Source organism: Protopterus annectens, chromosome 14.part0, assembly GCF_019279795.1.
Source record: "Protopterus annectens isolate FY-2018-M chromosome 14.part0, PAN1.0, whole genome shotgun sequence".
NCBI classification, from domain to species: domain Eukaryota; kingdom Metazoa; phylum Chordata; order Ceratodontiformes; family Protopteridae; genus Protopterus; species Protopterus annectens.
Window position 1 is genome coordinate 594,720,879 of NC_056748.1, and position 20,933 is coordinate 594,741,811.

At 36.4% G+C, this 20,933-nt stretch overlaps 1 protein-coding gene across 1 annotated transcript in view; it reads left to right on the forward strand.

The window, feature by feature from the left end:
• The window catches only part of TCERG1L (transcription elongation regulator 1 like), a 2,969,407-nt gene that overhangs the window by 2,191,507 nt on the left and 756,967 nt on the right, over positions 1 to 20,933 (forward strand). The window contains exon 10 of the mRNA XM_044056336.1: positions 11,792 to 11,861. Within this exon, the coding sequence (XP_043912271.1) occupies positions 11,792 to 11,861 (70 nt within the window). The remainder of the gene's footprint in view (positions 1 to 11,791; positions 11,862 to 20,933) is intronic.

The window sequence follows — 20,933 nt, forward strand, 5'->3', positions numbered from 1 at the left end:
TTAGGAATTTCCCCTTTCAGTGTTGATGACTCGTATATGTGCTTTTCAATATTTAAGAATTCCAGCAAATATTTTTACATAACTCAACAAGGACACACACACATGCATACACACACTATTTTTTCATAACTGCAGATTTTCTTAAAAAACATAAGAATTTGTATTTTTTCAACATTAACTAATACTGTCACCACCTTATTTTCACTTTTTTCTTGGTATTTATTGTTCTTTTTGTAGAAAATGAAGTCAAACAGTGATAGCATATTGCTTCAACTTGCAGTGTTTCTAAGCTTCTGTGAATACTCTAATTGCCATATGGCATGGTCTACAGCACATACAGAAGAAAATCATGGTTCAGTTGTAATGAAGAACAAGAAAACACTGCTTTTATGACATACAGCTATGTGTTACTAGACAAATGTATTCATTAGAACTTAATTTGTTGCTGATGTGTGCAGAAGTACCAGCTTTATATTGTTGGATTGGTCATCTTGTCAGAAAGATTGTTTACTTGCCCAAACCAATTCACCATCAAGTCACAGTCTTTCTGTATTCCTCTAAGTTTGGTTTCTTTTCCTGCTTGTTCTCCAGTCCAGTCCTAACTCCATTCCTGCCATTTTGAATGACCTATTCTGTCTCACTCATTTCACAATCAGCACTGGTTCTACAGATATCACAATGTTCAATGCAAGTGATGGCAGATGCAAGGGGTATGATGAAAGGCGTGTTAGGGGAAACAACCTAAACAAACCATGACTTACAAATGTAACTCAAAATGTTGTGGCACTGTTATTTTAAGTATAAATGATTTTCTTTCAAATATCAGGCAACTTTAAGGTATATTATCTATCCAGTAGTTGTTCCCAGCTCTAGCTTCCTTCCCATTCTCTCTTCTTCCAGAAACCATCCCAAATTGTAATGTTTCCTGTTCAATGAACAACTAATCACATATATAATTGTGAGATGCCTTCTGTAGGATTCTGCTGCAAGTTTTCTTCATGTACTTGGTGCCATTTTCATACAACCCTCTTTTCCACAGCCATTATTTTTTATTTCAGTCATTCTTCCACTGCCCCTTTACCATGAAATTTAAAAATCTTCAAAATAAATGATTGTTCTGATGTACATCTTTCACCTGTAGTGAGGTTTCTATCTCCAACAAACTTTTCCCCTTACAAGAAACCTGATTTACTTTCTTGTTCAGTTTTCTCTCATTGGGGTAACCCCCCACCCAACACATTAAAGTCTTTCCACCCCTCTTTTTCTTCCTTTTTTCATAGGATCTCACATTTTTTTTCCTGATAAGATTCAGGCTTGCTAAACATTCTGTGACATCTGTTATCGATAATGATGTTAAAGTTTTCTGGTATCATTTTATCACTTCATCTTGGGGACACTGGTTCTCACTCACAATACAAATTAAAAATTGTCAAAATTTGGCCCACAGAAACAACCTGGCTTTCATAAAACAAACAGTTACCCATTTCAGAATGGCTGGTCTTAGTACCGACTCTTGTCTAAAAGGAGCTTTCATAAGATAGGCACTCACATTCCTCCCCCTTTGACATAACTGCCTCCTCTGGCCTTCTTGATATTACCTCATATTTCAACATCTTTTTTTTTAATTAAAGTTCTTGAAAGGATACAATACGTTTTTCCTATCGTCTACTGCCCTGAAATGGCTTGGTTAGTCTTCCCTCTATCTCTTTCCTCAGTACCAAGCCTCCCACAATCTCCCTTAAACAAAACATACCATTGTTTACTTTTACCCCCCCATCCAAACTAGATCTAGAATGTAACACTGGATTGGCAAGACTAGTCTAGGCTCTAGAACAAGGAATGCTTGCAAGGTGTATAGAGCCATATAGAACCAGTATCTCTTCTTCCCAAATCCAGACCACCAGGATCATATATTCTACCAGCTCCTCTTGCTAAATATAGATTTTCTGCTGTAGTTCAATCATTTGAAATGTAGCATAAATGTATTCTACCTTTCACTTCATAGAAACTATAATTATTACATTTCAATATTCCCTTACATAAGAAATGGAACTTGAGACCAATTAATGTATTTCAGTTAAAAGTGAGAAATACCTTTCTCCAGTGAATCATGTATTACAATCGACTAGTGCCCGAGGAGTGAGTGCCTTCACCTTCGGATCTCCTTGGCCTCCCTCTTTCACCACGTACTTGTTTTGCCATGACGAACTTTGCCAACTGGCATGGACATAGTCAAGCATTCATTATTCTCATACATAGGTAGACCATGTTAGAAATCCATACCACTTTCTGGAAGACAGAGTAATATAATCTAACTGAAATATTGAAGGCCAGCTAAAACTAACTGTTAAACATTCAATTTGTTTAAACTGCATGTGGAAATAAAATATGATAAATCTTCAACTCGCCCTTTGTTAAATTTTTTAAGAGGTACTCAAAAACATCCCATATTTCTCCCTTTCTTCTTCTTGGAACTGGCAATATTGGCTATGAAGTAGCTTTTATTCTGTATTTTGCCCATTCAAATAACATGTATGGTCAAAAATCATGTAAAGACATTCAGAACAGTCACAGTTTGCTACCGTCCATATCATCTGCAAAGTCTACATTTTAAATATTGAAAGAAAGAATTTAAATATGCTGTTAAATTGAGCAGAAAACCCAAAGAAAAAACAGCGAGCATTTCAAAAAGCCGGTCTCATATGTCCATGGAACAGAAAGAGCAGTGCAAGGACTGAACACCTTTCCATATCCAAAAGTCCATTTTAGGAAATTCCACTAATAACACTTCTCTAAGAGCTCACAGAATGTGTTCACTACTATACAAAGAGCAATACTTTGAAAATACATCTTTCTTCTGAAAAATGTGTATACCAGATTAGCTACTGTATAACATCTTATTTTTAATACTCAGGAACTCCACTGGAAGAATATCTCTAGCGTTCATTCTTAGCAGCTTTGAATTTATGAAGAAAGCAGTATATGATGCAAAACACTATTTGACATTTTAGATTTGATAATATTCAAACAAACCTGAGAAAAAACATTAAAATATTTTAAACAATGATAAGTTTCCAGAGCTCATATCTCAATAGGAGGTCTTTATCACTTTAAAGTCACAACCAGTAATACCTTTTCTTACTGACTTGGGCAGACTTTAAAATGAGTGTTTATATTAGCTTTACCTATAATCAGGGGACTGTTTCTAATTAAATGGTCACATGCCTGTACTGTATAAACAGTTAAACTAACTGCCCTGAATATGGTATCAGTTCAAGCCTAAGGAAAATTCAACCAAGCAAATCATGGCACAAATGAAACAGAAGCAAAGAACCATCACTTCAAAGGCCCTATTCATACTACCCCAGTAAATAAATAAATAAAACCATTCCTAAACTACAGTTAATTTTTTGTTGTTGTTTTTTTACCTGTAATGGATAACTATTCCCTTTATGGGGAAAGACTCTCCTAGCATCTATTGTGACATCTATGCTTCAAAGAACTTGCAGAAGAGCTGTCTTCCATGCTTGAACCCAGTCTAACAGTCTGCTTCCCTTCTTTATCATTCTACTCAGGTGGATTATTTCTGAAATGCCTCTTGCAATCGATGTTGACTTCTTTTGAACTGGCTTACATTTCCAAAAGGATGTCCATCTCTATTAGCGAAACATGTAGTGGACATTTATATATTTTAAGTTTTATAAAGCTGCTGCACAGTTCTCTATATGCTCCATAACAACAGTAAACTGTACCAACAGTAGTGTTTAAGCATTTGGCAAAAGTAACAAATAATAGACAACAAAGTTTTAATGATATATACCAGAAAAAACATTTGCCAAGATGGTGAAATATTAACTTGATAAATAATAAATGTGTGCCTATTTTTAAAGACTTCTGTTTATAGAGCACTGTATAATGAAACCTAATTAAACCCTGCATGACACTAAGAATAAAACTATGAGTTTGACACTATGACCAATACAATTCTTAACCACCACTAAAACATAATTAAAATGAAATTATTTAAAGTAAATTATGCATGTTTATAATCTTCTCACTGACTTGAGAAGATGCAAAGCCATCATTGCATGCGTCTAACTTTTACTTTCAGTTTTATACAGCTTCAACCAGCACAAGTTTCCAGGATATTTGGTTTAAATGATCTTAAGTCTCCCACAACCCCCATTTGCATCATATTTTTGTGCCATTCCAGTGCCCCCATCCAGTGCTAGGTTAGCCATCTTCTCCTTTCAACCCCCCAGACATTCTCCAAATCATTGCTGGGACTGGTTTAGATTTTAAGGATATCCTGCTGTCAAGCAAGCAATTGCTTCTGCTTGGGAGATTTTTTATTTAATAACCAATGCTTGTTTTCCCCCCACACTTTTTCTCTGCATTTGTTCATGTCCAAAGGTTACTCCAGACTATGGATCATACCTCCCTTTAGGAAGTGCCTAGATAAATGCCCTCCCACAGAGAATAGGCACACCTACCCTCACTGGCAGCACCTCAGGATGAGCACACCCATCCCTTCCTGGCAGCCCATTTGGATAGGCACATCTATCCCAACCTGCTAGCACCTCAGACGTTCATGCCACTGATCAAATCTGGGTTGCTTGAACCATATTTGGGGCTCTCTCTCTTTGTGTTATGCTACTGGTTTATCTCCTCAGACACTATCTTTACATAATGAGTGACTTAGAATTGTAATAATTTTGTGAAGATAATTGTAGCTTTAATAAACCAGCAAACAGATTCAAGTACAGATTTATAATTCGGCTAAAAAACATTTACTTTACAGTATCATTTTCAGCAGTGACATTCATAAGATGTAACTAATACTGCAATCATTTATGAAATGAAAACTTCTTACTATTGTATAGAAATACAATATTCCACATTCATCAAGAGTATTTATATTCCTTTTCTGTTTCACAACACTTTCTTTTCTCTATTTTATTTTAACATTTGCTTACAGGGAATGAGGGACATATCCCATTTTCAGCAGAGGCCCAGGGAAAACCCTTCAGATGCATGTCTTTGGAATGTGGAAGGAAACTGGAGCACCCAAAAGAGACCCAGATGACTGCAGGGAGGGCATGCAGACTCCGCACAGAAGGTATCTGGGCTGAGAATCTCACTGGAGAACCTCTTGCTGTGTGGCCACAACACTAACCAGTACACCTTCTCTTAAGTATCACCCATTTTTGTCAAGCTATCAGCTGTCAAACATTTTCTTCCAAAACTCTCATGCCCTCTCAGAAAATAATGATAACCTTTAGTTTTTTTTAATTTGTACTGGTGTTAATTTTTTTTTTTTGTTTTTGTTTTCTGAAGCCATATCTTTACCACAACATCTCTACATATTTTCATAAATTTGGCAATTTTCCAACTAAAGACCTGTGCTTTGTGGAGTTATTTTTAATTCTTTAGGTTGTTCAGCAGAGGGACATTGTTTGCCTTTATGAGTTTTGTTTTTTTATTTAGTCCTGCTTTATACTTTTCAGACCAATGTGACTCTTGGCAGAATCTGTTTTCTTAATCCCTTCTTTTCTTCCCACTCCATCTATCAAATTTAATTTCCCATATCTTTTCTTTTTCATTTCTGTGAAATTAGTACTTTGAAAGTAATTTCTTGTAAAATTTTAATCATTTTGTGCTGTGGTTGAAGAAAATCTCTAAACTGAATTCCAGTTAAAACAGGATAAAACAGGGTTAATATTCTGAAGTTATATAATTCAGTCCTAAATACCGTGCATGAAATTTTTTTTCAAAAGCCAAACCTTTAGATTGCAAGATTTTTACATCTATATCTCCTGTTTATACTTACTAATCATTCTACAACTTGGAAAGAATGATGCAGTATTATAACTTATCTGGGTGTTTTCTTCATTATAAATTTACCCTACTCTGTGAATATTTTGAATTCTGCTATGAAACATCATTGGGCAAATGTAACATCCATAATAATTTTTTTATTTGGCATGGCAAATGTTCATCATCTTTTTCAGATATTCCAAATGCAAGACTTGCTGTCTACCTCAATATTCTCCAGGTCATCTGTTTTCATTACTCTGTTTAATTTATTCATACATTTTTGTCTGTTTTCAAGCTACTTTCAAGTTGCCGGTCTTCAAGTTCCATTATTTCAGTGTTTAGCTCGTTTCTTTAACTCTTCTGATTGGCTAAAGCTTTTCTCTTTGTGGCTGAAATATGTCTGATTTAAACAGTTTTTTTTAAATGATAAGCTTGCTTTATCATCCAGTAAATATTTTTTCAAATAAGTCTATTTCTTATTTTCATGTTTTGAAAATATGTCTTTAATTATGAACATAATTGTATAGAATTCCTTTCTGATCTTCCTAAAAAAGGATGTATATATTGCCACTGCAAGAGTATATAATGAACCTCACACAGGAGCTTAAGGTTCTATGATCATCACACACCCATTATTTCTCCAGTGCTGATGCAGTCAATCTTTTGGCAGGCAATTCCAACATACTAAGAATCTCAAAGAAAAATAAGCACTTAAAAGTGTCTATAGTTTACTTTGCCAGGCCTTTCAATAATATGCTGAGAGTGGGTAAAAAATAGAAATGAGGTACTGGAAGCGATATCAGAAATATAATACTACCTCCCAGGGTTTACAGTTACACTGTGGGCTGAAATGCATTTGAGAGAGTATACAGCCCAAAATGTGGTGGACATAATGCACATTCCACAGATGTCTCCTTTGTGTAAGGTATTCTTTACACAGACAGCTATAGTGTTTCAAAGATTTCTGATGTTCTTCGTGTTTCACTGTTGCAGTCATTACATTTGGGTTATCTGCTTGCAGATAGCCCTCACTGCAACAGTGAATACACTCAAACATCTACATTTATAGTAAGTGTACACAACTGTACTTTCCCATTCGGAGGCTATCTAACCTCCACTGCTATATAAGCAGTCTGATTTGCGTTATGCAGAAATAGCAAGGATTCCACCTGCACAACCATCTGCATGAGGTATGCAGTTTCAATGCTTTGTTTTCAAATACTTCTATTCTTACAACTGACTTTCATATATACTTCAGGTTCTGGAGTCATCCTTACAGAGAATATTGTGATTTGTTGCATCCAGTGGATGATTCTCTGTCCAGCACCAGCAATGTAAAACTACTACCATCTGATGCTAGAGGATTTGCAACTTCTGATGGTGGTGGGGATAAGATGGCAAAGTCAAGGACTATGGTGTGGGTTTGTTAGACACATGGAATGTGACCACTGCATTCTCTAGAAAGTCCATGAACACATCCTCTGTGTCAGTAGATAGCAAGGAAGCATGCACCATTCAGGGATGGCAGGTTTCTGGGGAAACTAACAGTCAGGGAAGCATGGTAACCAATGACAGCCATGTATCAGGATCTTACCTACCCCTTTTGAGTGGGGGTATGAAGTGGCAGGTAGGTAATATTGCTCAATGGAGACTGTTACCACCCTCCCATTGAAGTTGGTGTTTAAATGGCCACATCCAGCACAGAGACGTATGCTGGTACTATCACAACCATGGAAAGTTACTAATGCTGATGCAGGGTATGTAAGATGACCTAGAGTAGTGCACGTGCTACATATGGGATTGATTTGACAATCACATGCTAGTACATTTTTTATTTTACCAAATAACTGTTTACTGGAACATGCCATGCCCTGTCATGCTCTCTTGCTGTGTGAGGTGTTGCCCACAAAGCTGTTATGCTGCTACCTGCACAGAATGTGGCCATCATGGCCACAGATAATTTATTTTATGTTCGTGCAGTATTAGCATTTTCACAGCTACATCTCTTTTGGATGTGTCTACAGCCAGGAAAGGGATGTTACTGAAGCAGTATCAGTTGGTATATCAGTTCTGAGGAAGGTCGTTGTGATAGTGAATGTGCTACAAGAGTAAACTGTTTTCATCAGTGTGCTGGTCTTTCTTTTAAAGTCTTTTTGTTTTATATCTGTACCAGTCGTTTACTTCATTTTGTGAATTTTGTTGAGTCATTAGCCAGGATTCTGGAGCATATTTGACATCCCCAAAAAGATGCCCTTGGGGTAAGTCACCTCTTGGAAAACATTGGTGCAGGTCATAGGCATGCCGTATGTGGGAGTAGTGATATACACAGTAGACAACACTCTCTGCATTACAGACCACTTGGTATCTGAACCACAAAGGCTGTATTAATTCATTACTTACCCTTTCCCATTTCACCAGGTGGGCCTTTATTTCCATTTGGGTACAGTGCATGGCAACCTGTACCTCAGGCCAGTTTGGCATTTTCCCTTTCCTCTGTATTGCATGGAAAATGCATATGCTCCCTCACATGCTAAGCCATGGCTTCAAATAAATAGTGGTATGCTTTAGATGCCTCATATACAAGCACTGTCTCCCCAGTAGCTCAGTGTAAGGTGCCGTGTAACCAGTATACATGATATCACACATACTTAGAAATCCATTGAAACAGGAGTTCACTGACTCCCACTGGGGATGCAGATGAGGCGGATAAGTCCAGAATGTCTTACTTTGGCTCCCCATTGACAAAACACTAATCTTAATCTCATTGTCATGGAGTCAAAGAAACGTAAGGCATAGCTGGATGACATGCCACCTCCTAACGTGTAAATTTGCACTGCTGTGGCTTATAGCAGCAATAAGAGCTTGTCTCATATGCACATTTACTAATGCTGCAGGAATCCCTATTTTTTTTTTTTTTTTTACAATTCTCTTAGAATGAACTTGGAGACTCAGTAGTGCTCATCTACATAGTGGGCAGAGCTCCATAGAATGGAATTTATTTCTGAATCACCCTGCCATCTCAGTTTGCCTCATTTGCATACACAGTCATTTAATAATGTTGTTCATTATAGTGTCATTATATATAGTTATCAGCATATGCCACAGCTAACTCTGCTGCTTGGTATTCCCCACTAGCAGTAAGCATCTCTCTGAATTGCCCACACCATGTATATGGTTGCTTGCTGTGCAAATTCACTCACTACAATGTGGCAACGTTTTTCATAATCCTACTCATGGCCCCTTACTGTTAGGTACCACCAGTAGTTTTAAACAGTATTTTTGATGCTTTATGTTTTGCCATTTGGATCCCAACAAATAAGTGCATATTGTATTTTTCAGGTTGACAAATCTGATAAAAATCTTAATCTGTTCTTTAATGTATTCTTATGAAATGAAAAGCAAAAACTTTTTTTTTTTTAGATTTTCTGTAATTGTATATGTTAAAGCGCAAAATACATATTTTATCTGTTCTGTCTGGCAGCTAACGTTTAGGGTTGTGTTCTACAAGTACTACTGGGTTATAAAATAAAAGCCAAATCAATATTCAAACTGAAGAGAATACAACTCAAGAGCAGACAAGTACTCGAATTTAAAATTAAAATCAAATGCTGGTCAAAACAGCATTGTGACATTAATAGAGTGCAATACCTTCAAACAAATCAGCTGAAAACAAAAATGCAGCATAAAGGGAACAATGCTATCTATAAAAATTATTTAAGTTATTGTGACTTCAGACCCGATAATAATAGTTTCTGCTTAAAAAATATATATATATATATATATATATATATATATATATATATATATATATATATATTTTTTCATATGCATAGTGAAGTATTTTAAGATTCAAAGTGCAACTGCCACATTAATTCTAAGCATTTTTTATAGATTTTTTTCTAGTTACCTGAAAAGTCTATGAAAAAAGTTTAACTGTTTTTGGAGATGAAGACATTTATATACAGACAGTAAAAGCATACAAAAGCAATCCATAATTGTTCAGTTCAGGTGCAGTCCTTTGGAACATGACACAATCAAGGGGCTTACTTGCTCTTAAATACTACCCATCACTGTGCCTATCCCTTGTGTTATTTCATATAAAAAAATAATCTTCCAATCTTCTTCTTTCGGCTTTTCCTGGTTAGGGGTCACCACAGCGAATCACCTGTCCACTCATGATTGGTAGTAGAGTTTTAAGGTGTTGAGTTGCCAGCCTGGCGCCCAACCTTCCACAGAGGGCACACACACGCACACACTCACACCTAGGGCCAATTTAGAGTGTCCAGTCTACCTACAGCATGTCTTTGGGATGTGGGAGGAAACCCACACGACCACAGGGAGGACATGCAGACTCCGCACAGAAGGCACCCCAGCCGAGAATCGAACCGGAGAAATAATCTTCCAATAATAATTCAAAATATACATTATACTGTACTTTTAAGTAAACCTGAAGATCGTATTGAAGTATGATTTTGTCTATCCGCTGCTCAACTATTTAAGTGCTTTCAATCTTGGATGTCTGGTAGAGAAACTTTTAATTTAGAGGGGAAACAATACACAATTTTACTATGACAGTACACAAGTACTCAGTTTAACTGCCAATAAAAATTTGACTGACACTATGAAGAAAATTCATTGATTTGTCATACAGTTTTGACTTGCTTTAAGATTGTGTTTTTTCCCCATTTCCCGACTGATGTAAATAGGCCACCTTTACAAACATTGCTTATGTTTTATCCATTGTTTGTGGTTGTGTGTGTTATATTGAGCAGAACATTTCAGAAGAGAAGCATTGCCTTTCAGTTTTATAGTACTCTGTTAATTATGTAGGACAAACTGCTTAATGTCGGAGATGTAGTATAAAAAACAGTGGACTGTTTTTGTGTAAATGTAGTCTTCAATACATTATGATATATGGCCTCAATTAAACACATATTCGTATGCCTATTTCCCTTTTTATCAAAATTCCATAACAGTTTTAAATATTGACATAATTCCATATAATCAACAAAATCATTCCACCACACTCACTATGTTGTATGACAAACTATGCTAAATTGCATTGAAAAACTTGGTTGTGCTTAAAAGTAGTTGCTTACAACTTTGATTAAATTTAACATTTTATCTGTGCCATTTTACTTCTATATCTTTCACAGTCTGTACATATTTCCAAGCCAGAAAGCAAATGTAGTTATTCTATAAAAACAAAATTCAGTGACTATTTCAGATGCTTTAATTTGTCAAATATTAATACAGTAATGGAATCTTTGCTTCTTTTAATACAGATTGTTCAGATAATAGATATTCAGGCATGTTTCAATTCTTTACTGACTTTGAGGACAAGAAAATAAATGTCTGTTTTAATACAAAGCGTTTGCCTTTTCTCTCAATGCTGATAATCTTAGAGGGTGAGGGAGTGCATCCATAATCTAGATTGGGAGCACTAGGAGCTTGCTTTGGAATAGAAAGTAAATTTTCATAAAGGTCAAAGTGACATTCACTATCCATTCATTCAACTATCAGTGTGTATTAGGATTTTTAGAGACTGTGTTATAAGACTGTAAATTGATATGATGCAAGAGGGAAGGGGTACCTTTTAGACTTGCACTGTGCAGATATTATTGTTATTTATTTGAACTTCAGGAAAATATATTTCCAAAATCTGATTATTACATCTTTTTAAGGCATTTTTTGTGTGGTTGTCTGCTTTAATTTATTTGAAAGAATGAAAAAAGAGGGTTGGTTTTTTTTTGTATTTTAAAGTTCAGTAAAAATAAATTAAAATCATAAAATAAAAGTTAACCCTCTTTTCATAGTTCTTATCTTTCTTGCCTGAGTGCTTGATATTTTGGAGTGATGACAGTAAAACCATTTAAATTGATCAGTAAAATAAACATTTAATTCTAAATAGCATGTTTCTTTTGTATGAGATTCAGTAGCTATTTTGTGATCTGACATTTTTTTTTTCTTTTAGCAAATAAATCTGATATTTCAAGTCAAGAGGATACAGATGAAGAGCAGCGTGCCAAAATAAAAAGAAATAAGTATGTACCCTTTCTATAAAATCATTTTATCCTGCTATACACTTCAAGGAATTTTATAGCTCAACAAAAGTGCATTTTTAATAATATAAAATGCATTTGTCAAAATTATCTCTATACTCAATTTGTACATTTTAAGAACTCATTTTATCATTTGTGATTGTATACCAATCAGAGCAAGACAACTAATTTTTGTTATTCCAAACAGAAAACTACAAAGGAATATTTTGCGATCAGTACTAACATAATACTACATATTGCAGTAATATTACTGCGGTTAAAACAACTGCATTGTCTTGTGTTGTGGCATGGACCTGTAAGAACTGAGAATTAAAACAGTCAGAACAACGAAATCACGTTATATGACCATCCTAGCTAATTATTCCTTCAAAAATTCTTATTCTGCAGTACTGCTTTGGCTAATAACTTGCACTGTATACCTTAAAATCTAAATATGGTTAGAAGCAGCACTATAATTTTTTAACACTACCTTGAGTAATAATTTGTGCTCTATACCAAACTAACAAAATAAGAACTATACTGTTTTGTGTCAGTGACGAATTCATAGATTACAATGTGTACCTTACAACTCATTCGACAATATCAGCTCATGACATGACTGTACCTTATTAATAAATATTTATTCCCCATCCTGCCAAACGTAGCACTGTTCCTGTCAAAATTCTGTGTATAACAACTAGTTTGCTATTCACAGAACAACAAGACCAAAAGGACAGGAAAAGAATGGATATAAGCTCCAAGCTTATAGTATTTCATATCTCGAATCTGATGTACAGAAAGTTCAGAATTTTTAAATATATATAGTAGTAGTATGGGGTGTTGAAAGACAACCACATGTATCATTATGGTACAGTGGAGTTATATCCCGCATGAAAAATAATTTATTGATATTACAATGAGTTACAAAACTTGAATTATTTACCAATGACACGCCACTTGTTGTAGTTGATAGACTTGAAATTGCAGGTCTTCCACTTCCGATTGAGAGCTGTCACAGTACTTTGCGTCCTACAGATAAATTCTTTAAGGTGTTCCTACCTATACACTGCCAGCGGGCTAAGTCTTCAGCAGAGAGGCCACCATCTATGCAGGAGTAGGATTTTCAAGCCCTAATTTCTTCCTCCCATAGCAAACTAATAGATGCTATATCAAAGTAGCATCTGTGCTACTCATCTGGCATTTTTAGTTGTTGCATGTATATGGTCTTCCTCGCATGCACCAATACCCAGCCATTCTGTTTTTCTTGAGGATCATTAGCACTCCCCATCCTTCTCCATGAACCATAAGTATAATCACGGCTGACAAATATCTCCTCCTTAAGGTAATGCATGCTACCTTTGCAAACTCACTTTCATTTCCCACAACAGCTGCTCTACTGCCTGGACTTGCTAGTTGAAACAGACTTGTCAGAGATGTGGTCAGGGCTACATTTCTTGTGCCATGGAGTATGCTTTCATGCCCTTCTATGTGACTCAACAAATGTATATAGTGGCATTAGTACTACAGATGTTATATTGACTGTGATGGTAAAGTGTGGGCAGAGTTGCTCTCTAAAGCTTACTTTATTACCTTTCAGTCCATATTCATGTCATCACATAAGATTACCCAGTAGTAACAGAAAAAAGAGATATCAGATAAAATATGAGAAAATGATCTCTCTTTACAGGGTAGAAGCAGTCTTATGCTCAGCAGTCTAGGAGCTTTTGAATTATAGCCTCTGATCTTTCATGTTGAGAGTGGTCATTTGAAGTCATATGCAAACCCTATGAAAAGTCACCTTGAGTATGTGTCTCAGGAGGTTTACAAAGAAGGCTCCACTTGCAGGTAGCTTTAAGACCAAGGACATTTTGGAAGAATTATATCTCTTAATTCACTAATCAACATCTGAGATTTAAAAAGGATGAGACAGAGAATCTAACTGTAGGTGGGAAAATCTCCAGTATAAGCAGTGTAGAAAATAGATGGAGGATGATCATCTGATCATGAAGGTACATGTTGGCTAACATGTAGATAGCAATCATGAAGAATCAGATTGGTTCACTTTAACAATCATTAAGTCAATACTGATTCTTGCTGTAAAGTTGTCAATAAAATGGCACTTTGTATTCCCCTTTATTTGTTTTTGCCATTTATAATATATTGCAGTTTTTAATACAAATAAAACAACATTAATGAAGCTGTATTGGATATTAGGCATGAGAGAAGTTTAATATCTGAGTGTAAAAACTATTTTTGTTTCAGAAGATACAGTAGAATGCATTGCAACACTGATTTACCTTGTAACTTTTAATGCATAATAGGTTAGAGAGAACAGAAACATCAAGTATACATAAATGCACATTCTGCTTCCCCCAGCAATCTGGCAGTTAACACAGATGGTTAAAGTTATAAGCTGCAAGTGGAACTACATCTGTTGGTATTGGCTTTGAGTCCTTAAATCTTTATTTGCTTGCTGTGCAACTCTGGCCAAGTCAGTTATCAGTACAAAGCACCTAGCTTAGAAATAAGAAAAGCTTTTTTTTTTTCTTATTTGTTTTTATTGAGGTGAATCAGGCATTAAGTACTATAACAGTAACACCTAAAAACTGGAATACTTTATAATCTTTTCACTGTCAAAACTAGAAGAAAGTACAGATAAAACTACAGGTATGCTTCTTTATACAGATAAAGGGATCCAAGCAACAGAACATAAAACATGGAGGAGAGAAGAATTTCTACCTGACAAAGGTTACTGAAACTAAGTAATGGTAGTATGGTCAACGAGTTCAGAGTCTGTACTTGTCTGTTGATGCAGTAAAGAAGTATAAGAGAGTTATACTTTGTATACAGAAACTGACACTGGTTACAGAAATGTTGCTTGTTATGCTTTAACTGGCCAGCTATAAATTAGGGTACCTTTACTTCAGCTATAATTCAGAGGAAAAAGATTCATGACAGTTATTTTTGAAACTTATCAAAACAGTGAAGTTTTGCATCTGCTCTTCTGAAATGGGGAAATGGAAGCGGGTATTAGATATAGAATGGGCAACTGTTCTAGAACAAGTAATCGTGAAGCAGCATGGTTCATCCGTTTAAGACAGCTTCAGCATGATCAAAGATTCCTGCCCCCATTCAGAACTGATCTCTTTGGTGTTCAACATCAATCTTGCTAGCAGAGAAGCAGAAGGCCTATGCAAGGCTTAAAAAAAAAAACACCAAATGGCACTGCACAATGCTGGAATATATGGTGTAGCAGTGAGTTGTGTTTGTAGCATTGCTTATAGGGCAGGAGTACAAGATTCAGATGAAGTGCACTAAATGTACAATTCCAAAACAACTTACACTTTTTTAGGGTAAGCTAGATGAACAACAATGAAACAACAAACTGTCTACAAAGAGACAGAGAAAGAGTTATAAGAAACTATTGCACATATACAAGGTCATGTCATATTGCCTCTTGCATATAGAAAATTTGACAGATACTCACCATATGCTTTAGAAGTTGTTTGGCCTTTCATAGCACAGCACAGTCTACTAATATACTAGTCTAGGTCTTGGATAATGTCAATGTAGGGTATCATCCAGGATTTAAAGACTATTGCTGAAATAGTTGAACATGTAACAGCCATTTGCTGTCTACTTCCCGTGTTGTCACTTGTTGGAATACAGACTAACATCCAGAATAGTTCATTGGTTAGCGGTGGGCTAAATGTTCTCAATGCAAGTGATGCAGCATTGTACATCTTATACCAAAGTGAGATTACACAAGGGCATATCCATACCATATCAAGGTAATTTACACTGTGCATGCCACGTCACCAACATAATCCATGGACCAATGAGTGTATATGGGCTTGCATTAATGTAAACTGCCAGCAATTTTTTTTTTTTAATTGTGTAAGCACTGAACAGTGTTAATTTGAAGTTCACTTACACTCCATTAAAAACACTTGTAACCACTCGACTATTCAATAATGTCCAATTCAATTGCTTTCTAATAAACTCCCCTAGGCTACCTGTCTTATCCTAAAGATTTCATCGTAGATTCACTAATTTTAATTATTGCAACCAAGATATTTTCTTTGTACCACAGTTATCCTAACATTTGAAGAAAGACATTGGAGATTTACTTGTATTCTTCTGGGTAGTTTTATTCTCAGGTAGCTCACCTCTTATCCGGTTTTCTCAAAAAAAATAAATAAATAAATTATCATAATTCTGTCATGTTCCCCTGTTCTATCCCAAAAGTGTATAGTACAGCAGTTTCTCCAGACTATTAGTTTCATGATCCCACTATAAAACCCTCCAGGATCCCAAACTATCCAGCTTTCTTTAGAGGGAGAATACTGTTAACAGTCTATTCATAACCAGGAATGCCAGTGTTCCCCAAAATGGTCTAGAGGAATGCTCCAGCTTGGATAAAATGCCCAATGTCAGCTGTCACTGCAAATCTAGTAGGTGTAAAACAGTATCTTTTTACTGCCATTATATTTTTCCCAGCTATACTTGGATAGCTAGATAGAATTGCAAGAGACACTAAAAACAACCACAAAGCCTTTTACAGTTATATCAAGAATCTCCAGGACAACACCCAGATTTGCTCGGAGTTGCTGCACAATGGTACCTTCTATACCAAGCCAACAGATATTGCCAACATACTGGCTGACAGATTCTGTGCCAACTTTATCCCTCTCTCCTCCCCTAAAGGACCAATCTCAATACCGGATGAATGCCAGGCACCCAGCATTACTGTAGCACAGGTTAAAGCTGCATTGTCCAAGGCCAATAATACAGCTTCCATGGGACTGACAATATCCCTGGCTGTCTTCTACATGAATTACAAAGTGGACTGGCACCACATCTGTGTGCCCTGTTCACTCACAGCCTCACTTCAGGCTTTGTCCCTACCAAATGGCGCACTGCTACAGTCATCACTTTCCATAAGGAGAAGCGACTACAGACCCTGGAAATTATTACCCCATTAGCTTGACAAATCTGATATGTAAGGCTATGGAGTGCATCATCATGGACCTAATTAACAAGGATATAGGGAATCTCCAAACTCTAGATCCCATGCAATTTAGTTTTGTGAAAGGTAGATCATGCCTGCTCAAACCTGGTTAATTTCTTTGAGTCAGTCACCAGAGCTGTGGATGAAGGTAAGGCAGTTCATACAGCCTCCCTCAATCTGGCCAAGGCCTTTGATACCATTCCTCACTCAGGAATTATTGATAAACTCACCAAACTAGGAATCAACTTCTATATCATTAGGTGGGTTGTAAACTGGTTCACAGATAGAACCCACAGTGTGAAAGTAGCAGACTCCAAATTAGACTGCTGAACAGTCACGAGTGGAGTCCCCCAAGAATTGGTCCTGGGTTGTCTCCTGTTTGGCATCTACTTCTTCTCAGAAGTCCAAGCCAATACGGACGGACTCTGGCTGACCAAGTACATAGATGACTGCAAGCTGGGAGCCATTATTAACTCCCAAAGTGATGCAGACATCCTACAGAAAGGCCTCACTGAGACCAATGACTGGTGTCAAAACCATGGCCTTCAGCTTAATGCCAAAAATGAGTCATCTGCTTTGGGAAAAACTCAGTTCCCACTAATTACCACATCAATGGGAGCCCACTGAACACTGAAGAGATCTGGGGATACAGCTTGACAGCAACCTCTCCTTCAACCACCATATTGCTACTGTGGTTTGAAAATCCTTCTATGTGGCACATCTCATTACCGAGGCTTTTGCATCCAGGCAGAAAGAGGTCATCATTTCTCTCTACTCTTCCCTCATTAGACCAATCATTGAGTATAATCCCTCATTTGGCATGTACCTCACTAGACACCTGCAACAGTTGGAGAGGCCACAAAAGTACCTCATGAAGAGGATCATAGGCCTTAAATACATGTCCTACATGGACAGACTCAAAAACCTTACCTTTTCATTTGTCAAAAAACTTTTACTGTTTCTATTGTTATACATACTATGTGTTTTTATCAAAATTTGTACATTGTATATTTCAAAATGTATGTATTGTATATATGTGGAGATTTTCTCCCAGAGCCTCCACTGAAAATGGGCACTTTTTAGCCCAGTGGACCTTCCTGGTAAACAAATGCAATAAATAAATAAACTCCAGCTATTCTCTGTTTCATATCATCTACTAAGAGGTGCGGTCTCTGCTTAACTTGCAAAGCCATGTCTGACCCAGCTCTGTTAGAAATGCTGCATCTAAAGAAATCCCAATCCCTCCACACCACACACTCCAGAGTCCTCAAACTCATTACCACAATCAACAGAACATGCTGGAGGGACAGGTTCATAACCCAGAGACTGTCCATGCTCTGGAATAGACTTCCCGTACATGTCAAGCAGAGCACCTCACTGGCCCTCTTCAAGAGAGATCTTCATGAGTGGATAGGAAATAGAAAGTTCACCCCGGGGATCACTCCAATGGGTCTGCTTGATAGAGGCACTGGGAACAAATGTTGGGCAGCACAATGCCAGGGCACTTCTATGGGCTAGGCTTGTAAATGTTCCAGGGTCATTAGTCTAGTACATACCTATAAACCTATATTTATTATCCCACATGAAGCTCGTAAATAACCCTGCATTCACAACTGATCTGCAAAAATGTTATGTACTGTGGATTGCACATTGCTAGATACAAAAACAGAGGGGTTAGGTTATCATGGATAACATACTATGTTGCATGGGACTATTGCAACCAAATATTTTTGCACAAGATTCCAAATCTCAAACCCTGTGATTGAAAAGCATCTTTTAATAGCAGACATTTCATTCAAAGGCAATTGAACATTCTACCAGTTTACAGTTAGAATAAACAAGCAAACATGGATACAGAAAGACCTTTGAACATCCTACACTCGTAAGGAATATGTGCTTAACCATTACGCTGATTGCAGTTGCAGAAATTTAGTGTATTTAGCATATTGTATTACATGCCCTTCATATTATGTTGGCAAAACCAACATAACTTTAAGGGAGAGAATTAGAGAGCATGTTTATGCTATTAATAAGGAAGATGAAACAAATAGCTTAGCTAAGCACATTTTGATTGTAGGTACATCACATAAATTTAGATTTTTGGTTTTAGAATTAGTATATAGAAGTGTTAGGTTGGGCAATATTAAAAATACTACAGAAAAAGTTGAAACAAAGTGGATTTTACATTTATAGTCAGATAAAAGTTATGGGCTGAATGACTGTCTATTAAGCCCTTTTTAATTGATAGAGCTTTGAACAAATAGTTTTAACATATTCATTTTTTATTAATCATTTATCTTAATTGATGTCTTTCTGTGATTGGAGAGTTTAAAATGTAGTATTTAAGACTCAGTTTTATTATGTTTTTATTCTGAATCTGATGAAGCATCCATGATAAGACGTGAAAGCGTTTATTTTCATTAAAATGTTTGCCTGAGAGCTGTGTTTGTGCCTTCACTGTTTTTTCCCTCAGTTTTCAGTTAGCCTTGATATCTAAACAATTAAAACACTCTTAAAATGTTCTCAGTGTGAATTTGTGGATCATTCAACCATAAGATGCAGTTGTCTGTATACCAAGTATCCAGCTGCCTTTAAAAAAGGGTCAACCCCAGTGAGCAGAATATTGGTTCAAGTAGAAACTAAGTGTTCTGACTGCTAATACAAAAGAGGAAGAACGTCAGCCTTGCCTCGTAACTATATGCACTGCAAAACGTTTTGAATTACATCTATTCATTATTACATTGGCTATGGGATGTGCATATAAAAGTTTATACAACTTGACAAAATTATCCACTAGGCCAAGAGTATGTAGAAATTCTTAAAATGAGGAGTCCAGTGCCTTATTAAATTCTATAAACAAGGCTTTCCTAGGTGTAAGAGTTAACTACATCTCTGCGCACTGTACAATCTTAGCAGTCCTGGGATACTTTTTTTTAAGAATGAAGTCCTGCTGATTCTGTCCCACCAGCTCCTTAATGCATAACTCTAGTCTCCTTGCCAGAATTTTGGATTTCACTGTCATTAGATATACGGGGTTGAAGATTTGCGAAAGTAAAGTATCCTTACGTTCCACTGGAAAGTTCCGAATGTTACAGAAAGTCTAGAGTGGTGAGTGATCCTGCTTCACTAAGCTGTCACAGAAAAGAGCAAGTAATATCAATGCTATGACACTTCTCATTGCTTTATAAAACTCTGGGGGGAGGTCTCATCATTTTCAGGGGCTCTTCCAGATTTTAAACCCATAAGTACCTGATTTATTTACACTGTTGTTGTTGGCTTTTCCAACATGTTCATGTCTGATATTGAGATTTTGGGACACTGTATACTAATAAAATTAATGCATAATTGTTTCTGGAATACCTCCTGCTGTTGCCACAGTGCTTGAAATATTTCCTTCATGACCTTGATATCTTGGCCATGTAGATCAGGTCCCCATTGGGTGGAAATGAGGCTGAGATAGTGGGCAATGTTACACTCTTTCAACCTATGTGCCAAACATTTAGAGGATTTTATTAATTTTGCCCAGTACAGTAATTTTAACCTTTCCTATGTTTGTAGTTCAGATGTTGTATTTGAGACTTATTTCCCTTTTTTGATGTTCTGTACATCATTTTATCTCTGAGAGATGACAAAAAAATTCCACAAATTGCAGTGCTAATTTGGTCAGTCAATCCTCTGTGTCTCAATTTTTTTCAACTTCCCCTATATTCTTTAATGGAAGGTGTTTAGCAAAAATCCATCAAGTTTAGTTTAAAACAATCCAATGAGGTCCAAATAGGGTTCACACATTCTTTTTGAGATTTTGTAAAATTACAGCAGCCATTTTCTTAATTTTTGTTTTTCTACCTCATCAAGATGAGTGGGTCCAGTCTCCAAATGTCTATAATTTGAAGAAGACTGGAACTTCTCAACAAAGATTATACTGCTGTTATCAGATGGGTGTAGAACTAGAACTGGATGACCAATCATTTCATTTAGTCAGTACTGACTTATGAAAAAATAATCAATTATACTTGCCACTCGCCACTCCAGTTCTTTTTTTTTTTGGGGGGGGGGGTAAAGTA